Genomic DNA, 19,887 nt, shown 5'->3' with positions numbered 1-19,887 from the left:
AATTCCATGTTGAAGTTCATCTTTCGGGGTGGAGCAGCAAATTTCAAGGGAAGCTCAATCTGCGACATTGACTTTCAGGACTTTCTGATCGCAAGTCGTTTCCTTTAGTTCAGGGGTCAGCAGCCTTTTTCAGCCATGGGCCGGTCCACCGTCCCTCAGATCATGTGGTGGGCTGGACTATATTTTGAAGGGGGAAATGAACAAATTCCTATGCCCCACAAATAACCCAGAGATGCATTGTAAATAAAAACACACATTCTACTCATGTAAAAACATGCTGATTCCTGGACCCTATGTGGGCTGGATTGAGAAGGCGACTGGGCCGCATCCAGCCCCCGGGCCTTAGGTTGCCTACCCCTGCTTTAGCTGGAGAAACATCTTGTGTTAAACGAAGGCCAAGGATGCTTGTGTGACTGGACAGTTCCCTTGCAATCGCAAGTGCATGGATGGGCTTTGCAGTCCGAAGCCTTCATAAAAGTCGTTCCCAAGAATTACTGCTGACATGAGGCTGGCCTGGACAATGTCATTTAGAAGGATGCTGCTCAGAGGTCTGCTGGGGTACAACCCTTTGCAGAAGGTAGACAGGACAGGTCTGGGGTTGCTGTAGCTGTCCATCCTCAAGGGCCAGGAACGCAGTGAGGGTGGGATTGCACCCTGCATGCGTCGATGGGAGGAGCAGGGAACAATTTCTGGTGACAACCCTATGGCAAAAGAAAGCCCAGAAGAAGCCTGATTTTGAAGCAGTCTTGCTAATTTAAAAGTTGGGCATCTTGCTCATGCATTCTTAGCCAGTTGGTAGAAATGGTGCATGTGTTCGTTCGTTCATTTGTTCATTCGTTCTCTCTCTCTCTCTGCCTTCAAATCCCTCCTCAAAATCTGTTTCATCCTGTGTTTAAGCCCTTCACCTGTTCGTTATGCCAATCTGGGAATAATATACCACGAAAAAAGCACACCAAGAACTCAGGCCAATGTAAGTTTCAATAGTGGGAGTGGTCCCTGCTCACAAATCAATAGCCAATAGTAACAAAAACTAATCCATTCAAAAGTATGTATTCTGACAAGGATTACAAACTGAAATAAAGATTACAAACTCTAACAGAGATTACAAACTCAAATGGATTAGTTTTTGTTACTATTGACTATTGATTTGTGAGCAGGGACCACTCCCACTATTGGAACTTACACTGACCTGAGTTCTTGGTGTGCTTTTTTCTTGGTATAAATCTGGGAAGAATAGCAAGTGGACACTGACTGTGGAGCCAGGATGTAGCCACAAACTCTACTCTTGAACTCCATGCATCAAACTGAACTTCTGTGCAGAGCCTACACCCATTGGCAGAGGAAGCAGACCGCCCCTGGCACCACTATTCTGGCAGGGTGCCATCATGTGTCCCCCCGGACACATGCCACACCCCACCACGCACTGGGTGGCATGCCCCATAGGTGGCGCGCAACGCCCCCAGAATACGCACCATGCCCCTGTGGGTGGCATGCCAGGCCCTCGCAGGCAGTGTATCACGCCCCCAGTATGTGCACCACACCCCCCGGGTACTCACCATGCCCCCGCCTGCTCTCTGCCCCCAGTAGTGGAGCATGCAGCTTCGCCACTGCCTACACCAACAGATTCTAAATGATGTTGCCTTGTTTGTCTGTGATGGAGCTCAAGCTCAGTCTAGCAATAGGTGGCATAATCAGCATCACTGGCCTATTCGCAAAGTGCATCTCTGAGCGGTAACTGTCTACCTTGAAGAACATAAGAAGAGCTTGCTGGATCAGGCCAATGGCCCTTCTAGTAATAATAATTTATTATTATTTCTGCCCCATCCATCTGGCTGGGTTTCCCCAGCCACTCTATTCCGGCATCCTGTTCTCACAGTGGCCAAACAGATGTCTGTGGTGGAGTCTCCTTCTTTGGAGGTCTTTAAGCAGAGGCTTGACAACCATATGTCAGGAGTGCTCTGATGGTGTTTCCTGCTTGGCAGGGGGTTGGACTCGATGGCCCTTGTGGTCTCTTCCAACTCTATGATTCTATGATTCTATGATCACTGCCTCCAGCTGTGAAAGCAAAGCATAACATTCATCCTCTCCTCCTCCATGAATTTATCCAATCCTCTTTCAAAAATATTGAAGTTGGTGTCCATTACTGTCTCCTGCAGAAGTGAGTTCCGTAAGTTTAACTCTGCACTATGCAAAGCAGGACTTTCTTTTATCTGTGCTGAATATTCGAACATTCAGCTTCATTGGATATCCACAAATCCAAATGTTAGGAGAGAGGGAGGGAAAACTGTCTGCTTTCTCCATGCCATGAAATAAAGCAGCTCATTTTTTTAAAAAAATCAGGGGATAGCTCTTTCTCTCTCTCAGTGTGTTTGATTTTGTTCTGTTATTTTAATGGGCCAATGGAATTCCCACCTCCGTAGACATCACTTCTACAGGACACAGGACACTCATCTGGGCTGAACCGTCGCTTGCAATTAAATTCTGCAGAGTGTTAGTTAATGCTTCGCTGTCAATTCCCACCCAAGGACTGGAAATTGAGCTACCTAGAAAAGGAGAGGCATGGGGAGGCCTCTTATTTTATTTTACGATGATTGAGTCAGAAGCCTGAGTGTCCCCAGTAAGCCAGCAGGCGGCGCCTCCCATGGAGAAGAAGGGGCTGTTACACGAGATGAGTTGTGCAAAAGAGGGGGAGGGTGGGGAGGGGGTCCCATTGTGCCAACTGCTTAGTTTTATTGTCCTCATTAAAGTGCTTCGCTTGCGTAACGAGCGAGATAATGCACTTCAAGCAGTACATACAATAATGAAGGAACAATAATGAAAAGCTAATTTTTGAAAATTAAACCCAAAATAACCAGAGTTTCTTTTTTAAAAAATTAAAAATGCAAAGTTTCCTTTGGGGGTTCTTGGAGATTAATAAAACGATGATGGATGGAGCCTTGTCTGCTAATTTCCCACCATTGCCATGAGAATGCTGATGCAGAGATGGAGTTTTCCCCACCTGCAGATTCAGCGGAGGGGAAAATTCTGTACATGCCAGTGAAATGAAAAATGGGGGACAGGAATCTCATTTCAGTAGGACTTTGATGTAGCCATGTGAACCTTGGATGGTTCCATTAGCTTAAGCTAAGGCTGGTAATTAATTGGCTCCTAGTGCTGGTGGACCTGGGTTCAAATCCTGCAGTCAATTCATGTCCACTCTGTCCATTTTCCATCTCGTAGTACCAAGTGATTACTGGGACGACATTTCAGCTGGCATAGCTCAGTTGGCAGAACATGATATTTTTAATCTCAGGGTTGTGGGTTCGAAACGCACCTCAGACAAAATATTCCTGCATTGCAGGGGGCTGGACTAGATGGCCTTTGTGGTCCCTTCCAACTCTACGATTCTATGAACCTGTAACAAGAAGTTGCAATGTCTTGTTCAGGATGACAAGGAACCTTTTCTGGGATCTTCTCTCCAATGGGTTTCCTTTCTGCCAGTTTTCCATGCTGGTTTTCTTCCTCCTCTTAGGGGTCCTCCCCACAGATATTTTGGCACCTTTAAAGTTCTGCTGATGCCCCCCTCTTTTGTAAGGGCAATGCTCTTTTTGCTGGAGCTAGCACATGGAGAAATAGTTCACTATTACTATACAGAATTAATGTAGAAGTCACAAAATCAAAAAAAGAGGAATGTTGGAAGGGACCCTAATGATCACCTGGTCCAACGCCCTACAGTTCAGTGGGGTTATAAAGGTAAAGGTAAAGGTACCCCTGCCCGTACGGGCCAGTCTTGACAGAGTCTAGGGTTGTGTGCCCATCTCACTTAAGAGGCCGAGGGCCAGCGCTGTCCGGAGACACTTCCGGGTCACATGGCCAGCGTGACAAAGCTGCATCTGGTGAGCCAGCGCAGCACACGGAAATGCCGTTTACCTTCCCGCCAGTAAGCGGTCCCTATTTATCTACTTGCACCCGGGGGTGCTTTCGAACTGCTAGGTTGGCAGGCGCTGGGACCGAACGACGGGAGCGCACCCCGCCACGGGGATTCGAACCGCCGACCTTTTGATCGGCAAGCCCTAGGTGCTGAGGCTTTTACCCACAGCGCCACCCGCGTCCCACAGTGGGGTTATAGGTAACAGGTAAAGGTAAAGGACAGTTAAGTCCAGTCAAAGGCGACTCTGGGGTTGCGGTGCTCATCTCACTTTCAGGTCGAGGGAGCCGGCGTTTTTTCCGCAGACAGCTTTCTGGGTCATGTGGCCAGCAGCACTAAACCGCTTCTGGTGCAACGGGACACTGTGACGGAAACCAGAATGCACGGAAATGCCATTTCCCTTCCCACTGCTGCAGTCCCTATTTATCTACTTGCACTAATGTGCTTTTGAACTGCTAGGTGGGCAGGAGTTGGGACAGAGCAACGGGAGCTCACCCCGTCATTGCAGGGATTCGAACCGCCGGCCTTCTGATCGGCAAGTCCTAGGCTCTGTGGTTTAGAGCACAGCGCCACTCGCGTCCTCCTCAGTGGGGTTATAGCAGGTGTCTGACAAATGAGTGAATGAATGACTGTACGTGAATTCATTGGTTAAAAAAGAGAAGGATTCCTGCCTCCAAAGACACTACAATCTCTCTTTTTAAAAAGATATTTATTAAGATTTTACAAACAAAGAAAATTACAATATAAGAAAATAAAAATAAAAAATAAAAATAAAAAAGATACAAAAATAAAGAAAAAAGTACAAAATGTGTGAAAAATAAAAAAAGATTTAAAAACAAATCAATCTTTTCGTATCTTATATTTCAATTACAGTACTTGTTTCCTGACCTCCTCACACCTCCCTTTTTTGTATTCCAGTTCACATAGTTAATTCAGCATATCCTTTCCCTCTTTGTTTTTATCTTGATTATAAATCTTAACCTATTGAACATCATATTTTCATCTGATTATCAATCCTTTTTTGCATATTCTTTTAACTTTGTTACTAAAAACCATCTCATTACAATCCTACATCATTTTAACATTCATTAATTTTACAGTGTTTCTGCAGATAGTCTTTAAATTTCTTCCAATCTTCCTCCACCAACTCTTCTCCCTGGTTGCGGATTCTGCCAGTCATTTCCGCCAATTCCATATAGTCTATCACTTTCATCTGCCTAAAGGCACTACAATCTCAAATGAAACATAGCTGTCAACTTTCAGATTTGAAAATAAGGGATCAGCAGCCTCACCTGTCCCGGGGACAGTCTACGGGATATCTAACAATCCAGGATAGTGGCGGGAAGAAGTGGGAAACGGCACTGGAATAAGGGAATTTCCTGCAAAAAAAGGGAAGATTGACAGCTATGGTGGGAGCATTGCCACAAAGGATAAATGTTTGGCATTCAGTTAGGGTTGTGGCATACTAAGGGGGATGTGCAAATTTCTTCCTTTGGTATCCTCAATTGCTCTTTCTGCGTCTCATCTATCATTATTGCTTCAGGTGTTTTTTTTTCCTGTGCATCGACAAGCAGTAAGTTCACGGTTTGGTTTTGTCATGTATCCTATTTTCAAAAGGATAACAGAGATCTCCTTCCGCTTGTCTTCGCAGCCCCACCCACAGTGAGGATCATCCACTCGGGCCTGGCCTGCAACATTGAGGAGGAGCGATACTCAGAGAGAGTGTACACGATCCGGGAAGGGGAGACGCTGGAGCTGACCTGCTTGGTCACCGGGCACCCTCGGCCGCAGGTGAGCTCTTATTGTGAGGAGCGAGGTCCACAGCTGGATTTGCATCTCCAAAATTGGGGGAGGGTGGTTTTTCTTGCCTTTACCTGTGACATTTTTGTATGACGTCATAGGCTGCTTAGAGACACCTTTGTATCAGCATGTGGACTGCACCAAACCTACGTAATTAAATGACCTTACAGGGCTGTTGTGAGCACTGAGAATATATGACTGGCCGCTGCAAGAGCAGGTTGCTGGACTAGGTATGAAGGACCTTCCTTTTTCCTGCTTATCTGATACTAGGCGCATCAGAGACAGAGTCAAAATGACAGCAGTAAAAGAATTGTTTATTTTGTCATGACAAAAATGACAAGTGTTTGCCCGATGCCTGCCCACCCCTCTCTGGGCATGCCAGCCTTTTATACCCTGTAGAATGGACAGTCATCTGATTTCCGAGAAAACACGTGTTTTATAAGAAATCCCATAAAAATTAGGTTTCATATTTCCATATTTGGATCAACTTCCTTATTTCACGTATTTCCAGACCCTCCTTCCTCCTGTTTCAGCCTCTCCTTGTCTGGGGTTACGATAACACCCATTCAACCTTGCTCTTATCTCTATCCGCCTAAGCCAGACATTCCTGAGAGAGGCCCATTTTCACTGTAACATCTAAGCAAGAAGAAAAAGCTTTGTTCTTCTGGCTGGTGTAAAAACCTCCCTCCCCCCCTTTAAGGAAGGGGGTTTGGGGATAACACATGGACCCGGGTGGCGCTGTGGGTAAAACCTCAGCTCCTAGGACTTGCCGATCGGCGGTTCGAATCCCCGCGGCGGGGTGTGCTCCCGTTGCTCGGTCCCAGCGCCTGCCAACCTAGCAGTTCGAAAGCACATCAAAAGTGCAAGTAGATAAATAGGGACCGCTTACTAGCGGGAAGGTAAACGGCGTTTCCGTGTGCTGCTCTGGCTCGCCAGAGCAGCTTCGTCATGCTGGCCACGTGACCCGGAAGTGTCTGCGGACAGCACTGGCTCCCGGCCTCTAGAGTGAGATGAGCGCACAACCCTAGAGTCGGACACGACTGGCCCGTACAGGCAGGGGTACCTTATGAGAGAGGAGAAAATGCCTCAAAAAGTTTTTGGGATCATATATAGAGCAATATTTTAATGGCCCTTCAGGTAGGCACTTGGCCTGATCCTGCAACTCTCCTAGGTGGTTAAGGCCCTTCTGCAGCCCCCACAGTGGACAGAGAGACTACCATATATATTTATATGGGGCCATTGCTTCCATGGCAACTAATGTCCCACTTAATGGATATTGACAGGGGGGCGGGGGGGACGGGACTCCCTGGTCCTGAATCAGGTAACTGTGCCCCTAAAGGACCGGGTCTCCAGTCATTTTGTTTTTTGTTTTTCCCCATTTTTTTATTGATTTTCCAAAATTTTAAAACTAACAAACATACATCTTAACTGTACTTAATCCAGTCTTATTAACATTGTTAAGTGACTTCCTCAAATCCCCCTGACTGAATTTCAATATATATCATTGTAACAGTTTTCCAAAACAAATTTCTCATAAAATTTACTTAATCAGTTAACATCTTTCTTTCTTTTCATCTTTACTTTAAACATAACTTCACATATTCAAATCCTAAGCCTATCTATCATTTGCAAGTATTTCTATTTAAGTAATCTTAGCATATTTAACTAAATAGTCTTTAAATTTCATCCATTCCTCCTGGTACTCCTCCTCCTTCTGGTTGAGGACTCTTCCGGTCAGGTCAGCTAGCTCCGAAAAGTCCATCATTTTCATCTGCCATTCCTCCACTGTTGGTACTTCTTGTGTTTTTCCAATTCTTGGCTAATAAAATTCTAGCTGCAGTTGTGGCGTACAAAAACAACCTAACATCTTTTTTGGGCAATTCCAAACCTGTTATTCCAAGAAGAAAGGCCTCTGGTTTCTTTATAAATGTATATTTCACCATTTTTTTCAATTCATTGTAAATCTTCTCCCAGAAGCCTTTCACCTTAGGGCAGGTCCACCATATATGATAAAAGGTACCCTCTTTTTCTTTACATTTCCAGCATAGATTATCACTATTATGATATATGTTTGCTAGTTTTACAGGGGTTAAGTACCATCTATACATCATTTTCATAATGTTTTCCTTTACACTGTACATGCAGTGAACTTGCAGGTCTGCAGTCATTTTGGACTCACGGCTATCCATGGAAGTGCAGGTTATTTGTGGGTTCAGTGCAGCTGTCCACAGATAGGCTGAGACCCTACCTGCCTGCGCACTGTTTCACCAGAGTGGTACATGCTCTGGTTATAATTTCTCACCACTTGGGTATGGCACAGAACTGTATCAGACTCCTGGAGGACTCCTAGCCATTGCTCCCTGAGAGCTTCAGATGCTTTGAATGGCTTGGTGTGGCTGCCAGATTTTTATAGTGTCTGGAAAATGGCTTCCTTAAGCAGGCACAAACTCTGATGCTGCTAGATCAGCAAAATTCTGGCAAAACCAGTCTATCGTGGTTCCAGCATGTTGCACAGATCAGTGTGTTTTCTCCCCTCAAATCTCTATTTTCTCATCTCAGGCCATGGAAGGAAAATTGATTTCACTTCATTTTACCAGTTTATAGATTTCTCTCTCCCTCCTGCTCACACGCTGAACATCTCCACCTGTGTCTCTCATCCTCTCTCCTGCGCTCTCTCTCTCTCATTGCAACTCTCAGCAAAGAGAGGGGTGGGAAAAGGCCCGTCCCTTCTGACAATGAATTGCTTGAAGTCCCTGATGAAGAAAGCAAACCACGGTAGTGTCCTGCCAAGGGGGAGGAGCTTGGAATCAGGAAGTCCACGGCTTAAGAACATAAGAAGAGGCTGCAGGATGAGGCCAGGGGCCCAGTGGATATTGCATTATGAGAAGAGGAGACTTTCTCTATCTGCTTTCTCCTTGCCATGCATTCTCTGCAACCTTTCTTAATCAGGATGTTTCTCCATCTTCTTAATCATTTTGGTTGGTGTTATGTACTGAGTTGAATAGGATCCAAACTGCAACAGTCTGATTGGTCCTAGAACAATAGGATTCAGCATGCAGCAGTCTGATTGGTCCTAGAACAATGCAGCAGTATGATTGGTTGGCAGGAACCACCCAATCATGCTCCAGATAGAAGTGAATCCACAACCTGTTTGGCTTACAGTAGAATTCCGGAATTAGCCAATCATGTGCAGCCCATTGTGTAAATAATGTATATAAAGCAGATACTTTGAGGGGACATTCATTCATTCCTCCTCACCACTATGAGCTGAATAAAGAGCATGAAATCACTTTGCGACTCTGAGTATATTTCAGTTGGCTTGAATCTTGCCTCTCCCATGAACTCCCAGGGTGGCCTCAGACATGCCTCCCTCTATAGAACCATAGAGTTGGAAGGGACCTTGAGGGTCATCTAGTCCAACCCCCTGAAATGCAGGAATCTTTTGCCCAAAGTGGGGTCGAAACCACAACCCCGAGATTAAGAGTCTCATACTCTACCAACTGCAACTACACTGTCCTACCTTACAGAGCTGTTGTGAGCACTGAGAATATATGACTGGCCGCTGCAAGAGCAGGTTGCTGGGCTGGGTAGGCACTTGGCCTGATCCTGCAACTCTCCTAGGTTGTTAAGGCCCTTCTGCAGCCCCCACAATGGACAGAGAGACTACGATATATATATATTTATATGGGGGCATTGCTTCCATGGCAACTAATGTCCCACTTAATGGATGAAATTATTCACATTCTTCCTGGCTTCCTGCACCAGAATGATGCAAAATATAAAATTAAGTAATTTGCCAAAGTGTTTGATAGTGCAGCACAGATAATGGCTAAAAAGCATCCAGGAGTGCTTTGTTTTGGAGAGGAGGGTTGTGTACAGACCATCGTAAGCATGTCTACTCTGAAGTGTGTCTAAAACAGCCGTTGTGTTATACCACTTGCCTGGGATCCAGCCACGCAGAACTCAGCGGGAGTTATTTCTGAGCGCAGGACTGCAGCGTTCGACAACCAAACAGAGGTCCTTTTCTTTAGATAAATTGGAAAACACAAAACAAGCATGTCCCCTGGTTGAGACAAGCCTAACCTCCCTGTGGAAGATCTCCAAGATGTTTTTATTTGAAGACTGTAAGGTCCTCCGTGGTGTAGCACCTCTGCTTGTGGTTAACGCTTAGCTGGAATGAAATATTCAACGCAGCAATAGAGAAATTAAAATATTAATTTATTTGTCAGACAAATAAATGAGAGGCACAGTGGTATATGGTTACCAAGCTCTGGCCTGGCCTCCTGCCATTCTGGCCAGCACTTATATTCCCTTAATCCAGCCCCCTTTGCTCCTCCTGTGGCTGCCTCTGTCCAATCAGCCTGGTTGGAATTCCTATTGGCTGTTTGGTAGAACCAATCACAAAAGATACACCCACAAAAGATACACCCATTTCCTTGCCCTTATAAGGGAGACAAAGAGCTATATATATGACATATAAGTAATAATATATCTTACATGGAATCTTAATTACCAGCTCACCTCTTGCCCTATTGCCTTCTAAAACAAATGTTTAATCTTACATTTTTATGTTCAACAGATGTCAAGGATCTTGAGTTCACATCAACATTGAAAGATTTCCTTCATTTAAGGTTTCTAAACAAATGCCTGACAACTATATATCAAGAGTGCTTGGATGGCGTCCTCTGTCTGGCAGGGGGGCTAGGCTGGTGGCTGACTTAATTTCAGGATAAATACAACTCTTACAACCATATCAAATAAGAATCTAGCATTCCTTAAATCCTTTGCATAATTACATTTAAGCCAATATATTTAAGCTAATATATTTCATACATTATCATAGGTAGCCTCTTAAAAGAATAAAGCTTCTCAAAGTAAAAAGGAAGGAACTCAGTAAAAAACAGCTTTTAAAAGAAGCCTCTTTAGTTTACACCCCTCCTTTCACCCCCCTTTCCAGCCTAAAAATAAAGTAGAAAGAAGCTTCTTCTCCAGCCAAGCCAGTTGCCTTTCCCCAACATTTTATTGCCCTTTTTAACTCTCTCAGTTTAAGAAAGAAACAGCTTTAGAAGATTTCCTAAAAATGTTCTCCTTTTTCTGTCAGCTAAATGTTTTTTTTTTCATTTGCTCCTGGCCTTAGAGAATTCAGCTCAAGGTTTAACGTGAGGCCCATTGGTATCATTTTACTTATTTACCCATTCTTAATAGTGTTTTTTCAGCCTTGGGGCAGCATATGTAATTCTCCCTTTTTATGACTTTGAGAATTGTTTTTCTTCTATAAATCAATGGGGCCCTCTTGTCTTAGGAGAAAACCTCTTGCCAAGGTTTTTTCTGCCTGGCATGAAACATTTTGAAAATCTAAGCCCATTTAATTTAGGAACCTGATCAAGATATAAGCCAATATAAGTCTTGATTAAAAATGCAGTCTATATTCAGATGCCACATTCCCCCCTTTCAAGCTCAAGGACCTTCATCCCAAGTGTCCTTGATAGCTTGACCTTCATCATATTCCTGAGGTAAAGCTCTGTATAGGGCCATGATATGAGGTAGAGTTTCATTTGAAACCATCTTGCTAATTGTACTTCTAAAACATGAAATGATACATGGCATCATACATAAAACCATTACCACTACTGTCAAGAAAAACAAGCAAGACAATAGTATCCCTTTGAGTCCTGTGACATTAGGTAACCAATTGGTGAGCCATCCCATATCCCATCCTTCCCATGTTTGTACTGGGACATGTGCTATATTCTCCATCTTTGTAGCCAACACACGGATTGCCTCACCATTATCTGAAATGTTAAAGCAACAGGCATTCCCTGTCAAGTTCAAGACTCCACATAAGCCTCCCTGCCTGGCAAGTACATAATCCATTCCCATTTTCAGCTGCAAAATGGCGGCTCTACTTTCATCCAACTGTTGTGCAATAAGTCTCAAACTCTGGGCCGTTGCATTGGTTACAAGTTCCACTACTGCTTGCAATCGAATTATTCTATTTAGATTATAAATAGGATCCCGTGCCCCTTGTATGAGCTCACCAGGATTCCAGGAGGCAGGATCATAATAGGCTATAATGCGCTCTGGTGGCCAATCATCAGTACCGCTCCAACTTTGGGTACTTCCTCCTGCTATATGAGAAATATCAGCGTTTCTTCGTGTACGCTTGACCGAACTAGTGGGCATAATCCACATTGGTGGTAATACCCAACCCAAGAAACAAGTCCCACTCCATTTGGAAGGGAGTTTCTTGTATGCCCATTCTCCACATATCCACCACAACCATCGGGTCTGAGGTTTTTGGTACGTGGAGTGCATAAGGCGAAATATCAAAAGGGGTAGAGAGTTCACAGTGCAGTATGTTAGATTGCCTTTTTCTGTCACAGTTATGTTCCACACCACTTTCCATGCATGAATAAAAGGAGGTGCACAGGGCAAGGTATTCCGAGTTCGATACGTAGTACCGTTTGCCCAGGTTTGACTATTCTTAATATAATCCCAAGTATAGTGGCAATGAGAAGAGCCTATCATGGTAGGATCAGCTGCATCTGATGATTTATGCACACAGATTTCCCCTTGCACAGGTATAACTCGTATTGGTTTAGTTGAGTTCCATCCGGGGAAATTCTGTACTTCTGTTTGGTGTGGCATTTCGCTTACCATACCAATGGCACTTAATGGTATTGGTAATAAGGGCATACCTCCCTCTGAATCATCTGGCCCAAGAGAGCAAACAAGGCAATTAGTCCTATTTGCAACATTGGCTACCATCTCAGCTAAGCCTACCCACATATTGTGGTCATGGCGGAATCCATATTTAGCAAATTTGGTCAGATTCATGGACCCTTCCCCTTCCCAAGGGATCAGGATTAATAATGAAATCATGTTGATGTCTAGCATATGCATTCCTTCCACAAAAGATTACCTTATTGTGATAGCAAATAATTATTAGCCCCAATATAATTCCCCCAATGACAGAAATGGGGAACCACCAAGACCAAAACATATATCCCGAGGATCCCCAATGAGTAATATCACTTATAATTGTTCCACAAGGGGGCAGTCAATCGATTGTATAAGAGAATCTTCCCGTTCACAGTCGCTGGTTCAGACGCTCCTCAAGCTTCAGGCGTGCGCAGGTCAGCCAGCTTCCAGGTTGTGGCTGCAGCAGGCCGGTCGTCAAATGTTGCCCGTGACCTAGCCCGTTCCCGGTAGGGCTAGATACAGGGGTTTTTGGAGAGAGTCAGTTTTAAAGGATTAGAGGGGTCACCTTTGCATGTCCAACTGCCTTCAGACTTCTTCAAACGAGAGTGATGAATCCAGGGGGTCACCTCAGCTACCTTCACCGCTGTTGGAGTAGAGAGCAAGACGGTGTAAGGTCCACGCCATTTAGGTGCAAGTGGATCGCGTTTCCACTCTTTCACCCATACGCTATCGCCAGCCTGGAACTGATGAATCGGCTCAGCAATGCTGCACGGCGTGCGTTCGAGGGCCCACCTGTTAAGAGAAACAAAAACACGGGAGAGAGATTGCACTTGTCCCTGTGTCACATGGTCTCCTATTTGTTTAAGGTCAGCTGGAATATCCTGAACAAAGGAGGGCGGTCTCCCATACAGGAGCTCAAAAGGTGACAACTTAAGTCTTTTTGTGGGTGCACACCTAACACGAAACAGTGTTATGGGTAACACATCTACCCATCCCAATCCCGTTTCCTGGGTTAATTTTGCCAATTGGGTTTTCAGAGTCCGATTCATTCTTTCAGTTTTCCCTGAACTCTGAGGCCTATATGCTGCATGCAGTCTCCATTTTACTTGTAGGACTCGACATACTTCTTGTACTACTTGATCAATGAACGCTGGCCCATTATCACTTCCAATGCATCTAGGTAATCCAAACCTCGGGATCAATTCAGTGAGGAGTCTCTTAGTTACCTCTCGTGCCTTTTCAGTTCGGGTGGGAAAAGCTTCAACCCATCCGGTAAGAGTATCTACAAACACAAGGAGATACTTGAATCCCTTAGAAGGGACCAGCTCTGTGAAGTCCACAATTAGGCTTTCCATGGGGACGTATCCCACATGCTGAATTCCAGGAGGTTGTACCGGTCCCTGCCTGGGATTGTTTTTAGCACAAAGAACACATTTCTGTGAAATGCAAGTTGCTAATTGTGATAGGTTAATAATATACAACTTCCGACTGAGACTCTCTCTGGTTGCAGTACCGCCAAGGTGAGTAGATTCATGATAATTTCTTACAATTGTGCCTGCTAGATGATGAGGTACATAAATCCTATTGTCCGGCAGGATCATCCAACCGTCCTTCACAACCGCTCCTTCCTGTTCAGCCCACTTCCTCTCTTCTGGGGTATAGTGAGGTTTAACTTCTTCTGGAACTACCTCTGGTATGAGGGCTGCTATAAATCCTCCCACAGGCTTTTGGGCTGCCTCTCGGGCTGCTTTGTCAGCAGCATGATTTCCTCTGGTTATTGGATCCCTTCCTTGTCCATGACCTTTGCAGTGCATTACAGCAATCTGTTCTGGAGCCCATACTGCTTCTAACAGGATTTCTACTTCAGGTCCATATTTCAAGGCCTTCCCGTGGGCTCCGATTAGACCTCTTTCTTTCCATAGAGCTCCATGTGCATGCAGGGTTAAGAAGGCATATTTAGAATCAGTATAGATGTTTGCCTTACATCCAGCTGCCAACTGCAGAGCTCTAGTTAAGCCTATAAGTTCAGCTTTTTGTGCTGAGGTGCCAGCAGGCAAAGCTTCAGCTTCCACAACTTCCTCATTGGTGACCACAGCATATCCTGCTCGTCTGGCACCTTCATGCAGGTAACTGCTACCATCCGTATAATATACAACATCTGGATTTTTCAATGGCTCATCTTTCAGATCAGGTCTACTGGAATAAACTTCATCCATTATTTGGAGACAATCATGTGATTCTTCATCATCTACCTCTGGTAGGGGCAGCAGAGTCGCTGGATTGAGCATATTCACTACTCGTAGATGAATCCTGGGATTTTCACACAATAGGCCTTGGTATCTAGCCATCCTTGGGTTCGTTAGCCAATAACTACCCTTATATTCCATGAGTGTCAGAACAGCATGAGGTACATTCACATACATCGTCTGGCCAAAGGTAAATTTATCAGCTTCTTTGACAAGGCTTGCAGTGGCCGCTACTGCCCTTAGGCATGGAGGCCATCCTTTTGCTACTGAGTCCAATTGTTTAGACAAATAAGCTACTGGACGGTTCCAACTTCCTAGTCTCTGGGTCAGGACTGCCGCTGCAATCCCATTCTGTTCATGTACATACAGCTGAAAGGGTTTTTCCGAATTAGGCAATCCAAGGGCTGGTGCCTCCATAAGTCGTTGTTTGATAACTAAAAAGGCTTGTTTCTGCTCAGGTCCCCATACGAATGGGTCCTTTTCTGCACCTCGAGTGCTTTCATGTAAGGGCTTGGCCAGACTGCTGAAATCAGGTATCCATAGTCTACAAAACCCTGCTGTTCCCAGGAATCCTCTAAGTTGTTTTCTTGTGGTAGGTTCCTTGATAAGGCAAATAGCTTCTTTCCTCTCTGGTCTCAATGCTCGTTGTTGGTGTGAGATGTCAAAGCCCAAATATTTGACCTTTTCTAAACATAACTGTGCCTTTTTCTGGGAAACTCGGTAGCCAGCTTCCCAGAGCAAGTGGAGCAGTTCCTCTGTCCCTTCTTTACAGGTATCAAAATCCTTTGCCGCTAATATAAGGTCATCTACATATTGCAGAACTACCTTTTCTCCCGGTATTGAGGGGTAACTTGTTAGATCCCTCGCCAAGGCAGTGCCAAATAAAGTTGGGGAATTTTTGAATCCTTGGGGCAATCTTGTCCAGGTTAGCTGGCCTTTTGTTCCTGTTAAAGGGTCTTCCCACTGGAAGGCAAATATAGGTTGGCTCTGTGGTGCCAGCCGGCAACAGAAGAATGCATCTTTCAAGTCCAATACAGTAAAAAATGTTGCTTCTGGTGGGATCAAACTCAGCAAGGTATATGGGTTTGGTACATTTGGGTGCAAGGTCTCGATAGCCTGGTTTACGAGCCTCAAGTCCTGCACTGGCCTGTATTCATCTGTCCCAGGTTTTCGAACAGGCAAAAGGGGTGTGTTCCATTCTGATTGGCAAGGCTTAAGCAGACCATATTTTAATAGGCGGTCCAAATGTTTCTGGATGCCCTCTGCTGCTCGCCGGGGTAAGGGATATTGCTTTACAGATACAGGGGTAGCCATAGGTTTTAGGGTTACTACAATTGGAGCTATATTCTTAGCCATTCCTGGTGGGCTATTTTCGGCCCATACTCCTGGTGGCACCTGTAGAGTTCGGAGGAGCTTGTTTAATTCTGTATCCAATGTGGGTTGGACTTGCAAGGCTGACATTAGGCGCCATGATTGTTCCTTAGGTACTGAGAGGGTAATTATTCCTGCTGCTTTTGATGGCAGTTTCATTTCTGGACCTCGAGGAGTGAAGGTGATTTGGGCCTGCAATTTGGACAGCATATCTCTGCCTAAGAGAGGTATTGGACACTCAGGTATATACAAAAACTGATGGGTTAAACGATGTCCCCCAATCTGGCATTCCAAAGGTTGGAGGAAAGACCTCTTAGCTGACTGTCCAGTGGCACTTTTAATGACTACACTTTTGGATGCCTTTTTCTGCAATAGTTCTGGGCACCCTCCAGTTTCTTTGGCGATATCAGTCCAAAGTTTGCTTACTAAATTTATATCAAAGGTTCCCTGGGATGGCCATCCAGTACTTTGTTTTGGCCATTCTAGTTCACATAACGTTCTCAAGCGCTCTGACGTCATTTTGACTCCATATGCCCCTGAGAAGGCTTTCTTAAAATTATTTAACATACACTCAAGAGGTGTATTTTCCCCCTTTGAACCCCCAACTCCCATTGTATGGCCCTGTGAAGTATCCACTCAGTCACTCACAGACACGCTTTGTGGGTTTCCTTGCCTAGTGAAGTCGCCTTACTAGGAACCGAAGTACTGCCCACTCCACACTCAGGTCAGCTACAGATTGCTCTGTACTTTCTCACACATACAATGCGCTGGATACTTCACCACACTCTACCTCCCAATTTTCCCTTTTCCTCCACCAGACCACCATCTGATGTACCCAACCACCTAGCGTACTCAGTTTCCCCTTACTGAGACGCAGAAGTTTGATCAAGACTTCTCTTCCTCCTAATTAATTGGAGGGCCAAAAATCCCTTTGTGCACTTACCCTTGGTTGGTTCCCTGTTTCCCCCGGTCCGTCGCCGCCAGTGAGCAGGGTATCAGACAGACGAGTCTTCTGCGTTCCCCCTGGAAAAATTTACCAGTGCGCGCTTTGGGTAAGCAGTTGTCCTCTCTCTTGTACCCTGCCCAGTAGGGCGAAGGGGCTGCGTTCCAGCAGACCACTTATCCGAGTCACAGGGCACCATAAAATGTAGCACCTCTGCTTGTGGTTAACGCTTAGCTGGAATGAAATATTCAACGCAGCAATAGAGAAATTAAAATATTAATTTATTTGTCAGACAAATAAATGAGAGGCACAGTGGTATATGGTTACCAAGCTCTGGCCTGGCCTCCTGCCATTCTGGCCAGCACTTATATTCCCTTAATCCAGCCCCCTTTGCTCCTCCTGTGGCTGCCTCTGTCCAATCAGCCTGGTTGGAATTCCTATTGGCTGTTTGGTAGAACCAATCACAAAAGATACACCCACAAAAGATACACCCATTTCCTTGCCCTTATAAGGGAGACAAAGAGCTATATATATGACATATAAGTAATAATATATCTTACATGGAATCTTAATTACCAGCTCACCTCTTGCCCTATTGCCTTCTAAAACAAATGTTTAATCTTACATTTTTATGTTCAACAGATGTCAAGGATCTTGAGTTCACATCAACATTGAAAGATTTCCTTCATTTAAGGTTTCTAAACAAATGCCTGACAACTATATATCAAGAGTGCTTGGATGGCGTCCTCTGTCTGGCAGGGGGGCTAGGCTGGTGGCTGACTTAATTTCAGGATAAATACAACTCTTACAACCATATCAAATAAGAATCTAGCATTCCTTAAATCCTTTGCATAATTACATTTAAGCCAATATATTTAAGCTAATATATTTCATACATTATCATAGGTAGCCTCTTAAAAGAATAAAGCTTCTCAAAGTAAAAAGGAAGGAACTCAGTAAAAAACAGCTTTTAAAAGAAGCCTCTTTAGTTTACACCCCTCCTTTCACCCCCCTTTCCAGCCTAAAAATAAAGTAGAAAGAAGCTTCTTCTCCAGCCAAGCCAGTTGCCTTTCCCCAACATTTTATTGCCCTTTTTAACTCTCTCAGTTTAAGAAAGAAACAGCTTTAGAAGATTTCCTAAAAATGTTCTCCTTTTTCTGTCAGCTAAATGTTTTTTTTTTCATTTGCTCCTGGCCTTAGAGAATTCAGCTCAAGGTTTAACGTGAGGCCCATTGGTATCATTTTACTTATTTACCCATTCTTAATAGTGTTTTTTCAGCCTTGGGGCAGCATATGTAATTCTCCCTTTTTATGACTTTGAGAATTGTTTTTCTTCTATAAATCAATGGGGCCCTCTTGTCTTAGGAGAAAACCTCTTGCCAAGGTTTTTTCTGCCTGGCATGAAACATTTTGAAAATCTAAGCCCATTTAATTTAGGAACCTGATCAAGATATAAGCCAATATAAGTCTTGATTAAAAATGCAGTCTATATTCAGATGCCACAGTGGGACATACCAACATAGGCGGCCCTGTAGGTACGTGGGTCCTTGGCCATATAGGGCACCTTAAACCTGATCCTGTACTCCACTAGGAGCCAGTGCAGCTGCTACAGGACCGGGTGAATGTGATCCCACAGCAAGGACTCCGTAAGGAGTCTCGCCGCGGCATTCTGCACCCGCTGGAGTTTGTGGGTCAGTCTCAAGGGCAGCCCCACGTAGAGCCAGTTGCAATAATCAAGCCTGGAGGTGACCGTCACGTGGATCACAGTGGCTAGGTCAGTACCTTTTGTTTAGGCACCTGAGAGAGTGGTTTGTAACCCCAGGAGAGTCAGTGAATCCTCTGGGAACATGCAGAATGAAAGAAATATTGGAAGACACAGGATCTACCCACCTTGGAAGAATGGCAGATGAAGGTGATAGACTACATGGGACTGGCAGAAATGACTGGCAGAATCCGAGACCAGGGAAGAGAGACGGCGGAATAAGATTGGAAGAAATTTAAGGACTATCTTAGGAAATATTGCAAAATTAATGAATGTTAGAATGATCTTGGTTTAGAGATTAAGTGGTTTTCAGCTGTAATGATTAAGTAAAAAGAAAAGAAAGGATAAAAAAGAATTAAATGGAAAATAAGGGAGAGGATTTGTTGAATTAATAATGAAATTGGAATACAGAAAGGGGAGGTATGAGGAGGTCGGGGAAGTAAGTTATAAGAAAATAAGGGAACGAAACCTTATTTGTTTTTAAATTGTTTTTAGTTTTTTTGTATTTTGTCTATTTTATATATGTTATTTTTCTGTGTTTGTGTTTTGTTTTTGCTATTGTTCTTTTTTCTTTGTTTTTGTATAATTTCTAAAAAAACTTCAATAAATATCTTTTAAAAAGAAGAAGAAATATTTATGCACAGCTTGTCCCGCAAGATGCAAGGTTCACTTCCTTAAAATAAAATGGAAGGTACAAGCAGATTTCCAGCATTTTTCTGAATGAAAGCTGTTGACGTGAGTTTGCACAGCAGCTGCTTCCTTGTTCTGGGCAGCTTGTGGTTACATGTAAAGGAAAACTGCGCTCATTTGTTCTTTTGCAGCTCAGCGGTCAGCTTGGCCTTTTGCGCCAGGTCACCCTGCTTCTGGAGTGTGTGGGGTGTTAGGGGATATGTTGTGCTTCTTGTGGGGTAGTTTGGTTCCCACCCTGCACTCAGCCCTCACCTGTGGTTCCTAGAAGCTGTCAGCAGGTGACAGCAGCCACACCTGGAGAACGGCTTTGACTGGCTGGCTAAACTAGGCAAAGGTAGCTGATGGGTTTCTAACCCTTGATACGTTAGGGCAGGCATCCCCAAACTCGGCCCTCCAGATGTTTTGGGACTACAACTCCCATCAGCCCTGACCACTGGTCCTGTTAGCGAGGGATGATGGGAGTTGT

At 44.4% G+C, this 19,887-nt stretch overlaps 1 protein-coding gene across 2 annotated transcripts in view; it reads left to right on the top strand.

Annotated features, from left to right (window-relative positions):
* The window catches only part of MDGA2 (MAM domain containing glycosylphosphatidylinositol anchor 2), a 392,859-nt gene that overhangs the window by 144,420 nt on the left and 228,552 nt on the right, over positions 1-19,887 (top strand). For both annotated transcript variants that reach the window (XM_081910051.1, XM_081910050.1), the window contains exon 2: positions 5,559-5,698. In XM_081910051.1, the coding sequence (XP_081766177.1) occupies positions 5,559-5,698 (140 nt within the window). The remainder of the gene's footprint in view (positions 1-5,558; positions 5,699-19,887) is intronic.

Source organism: Podarcis melisellensis (genome assembly GCF_964234715.1).
Source record: "Podarcis melisellensis genome assembly, chromosome: 1".
NCBI lineage: Eukaryota > Metazoa > Chordata > Lepidosauria > Squamata > Lacertidae > Podarcis > Podarcis melisellensis.
Note: the sequence above shows the minus strand (reverse complement) of the source record. Positions and strands in the feature narration are given on the sequence as shown.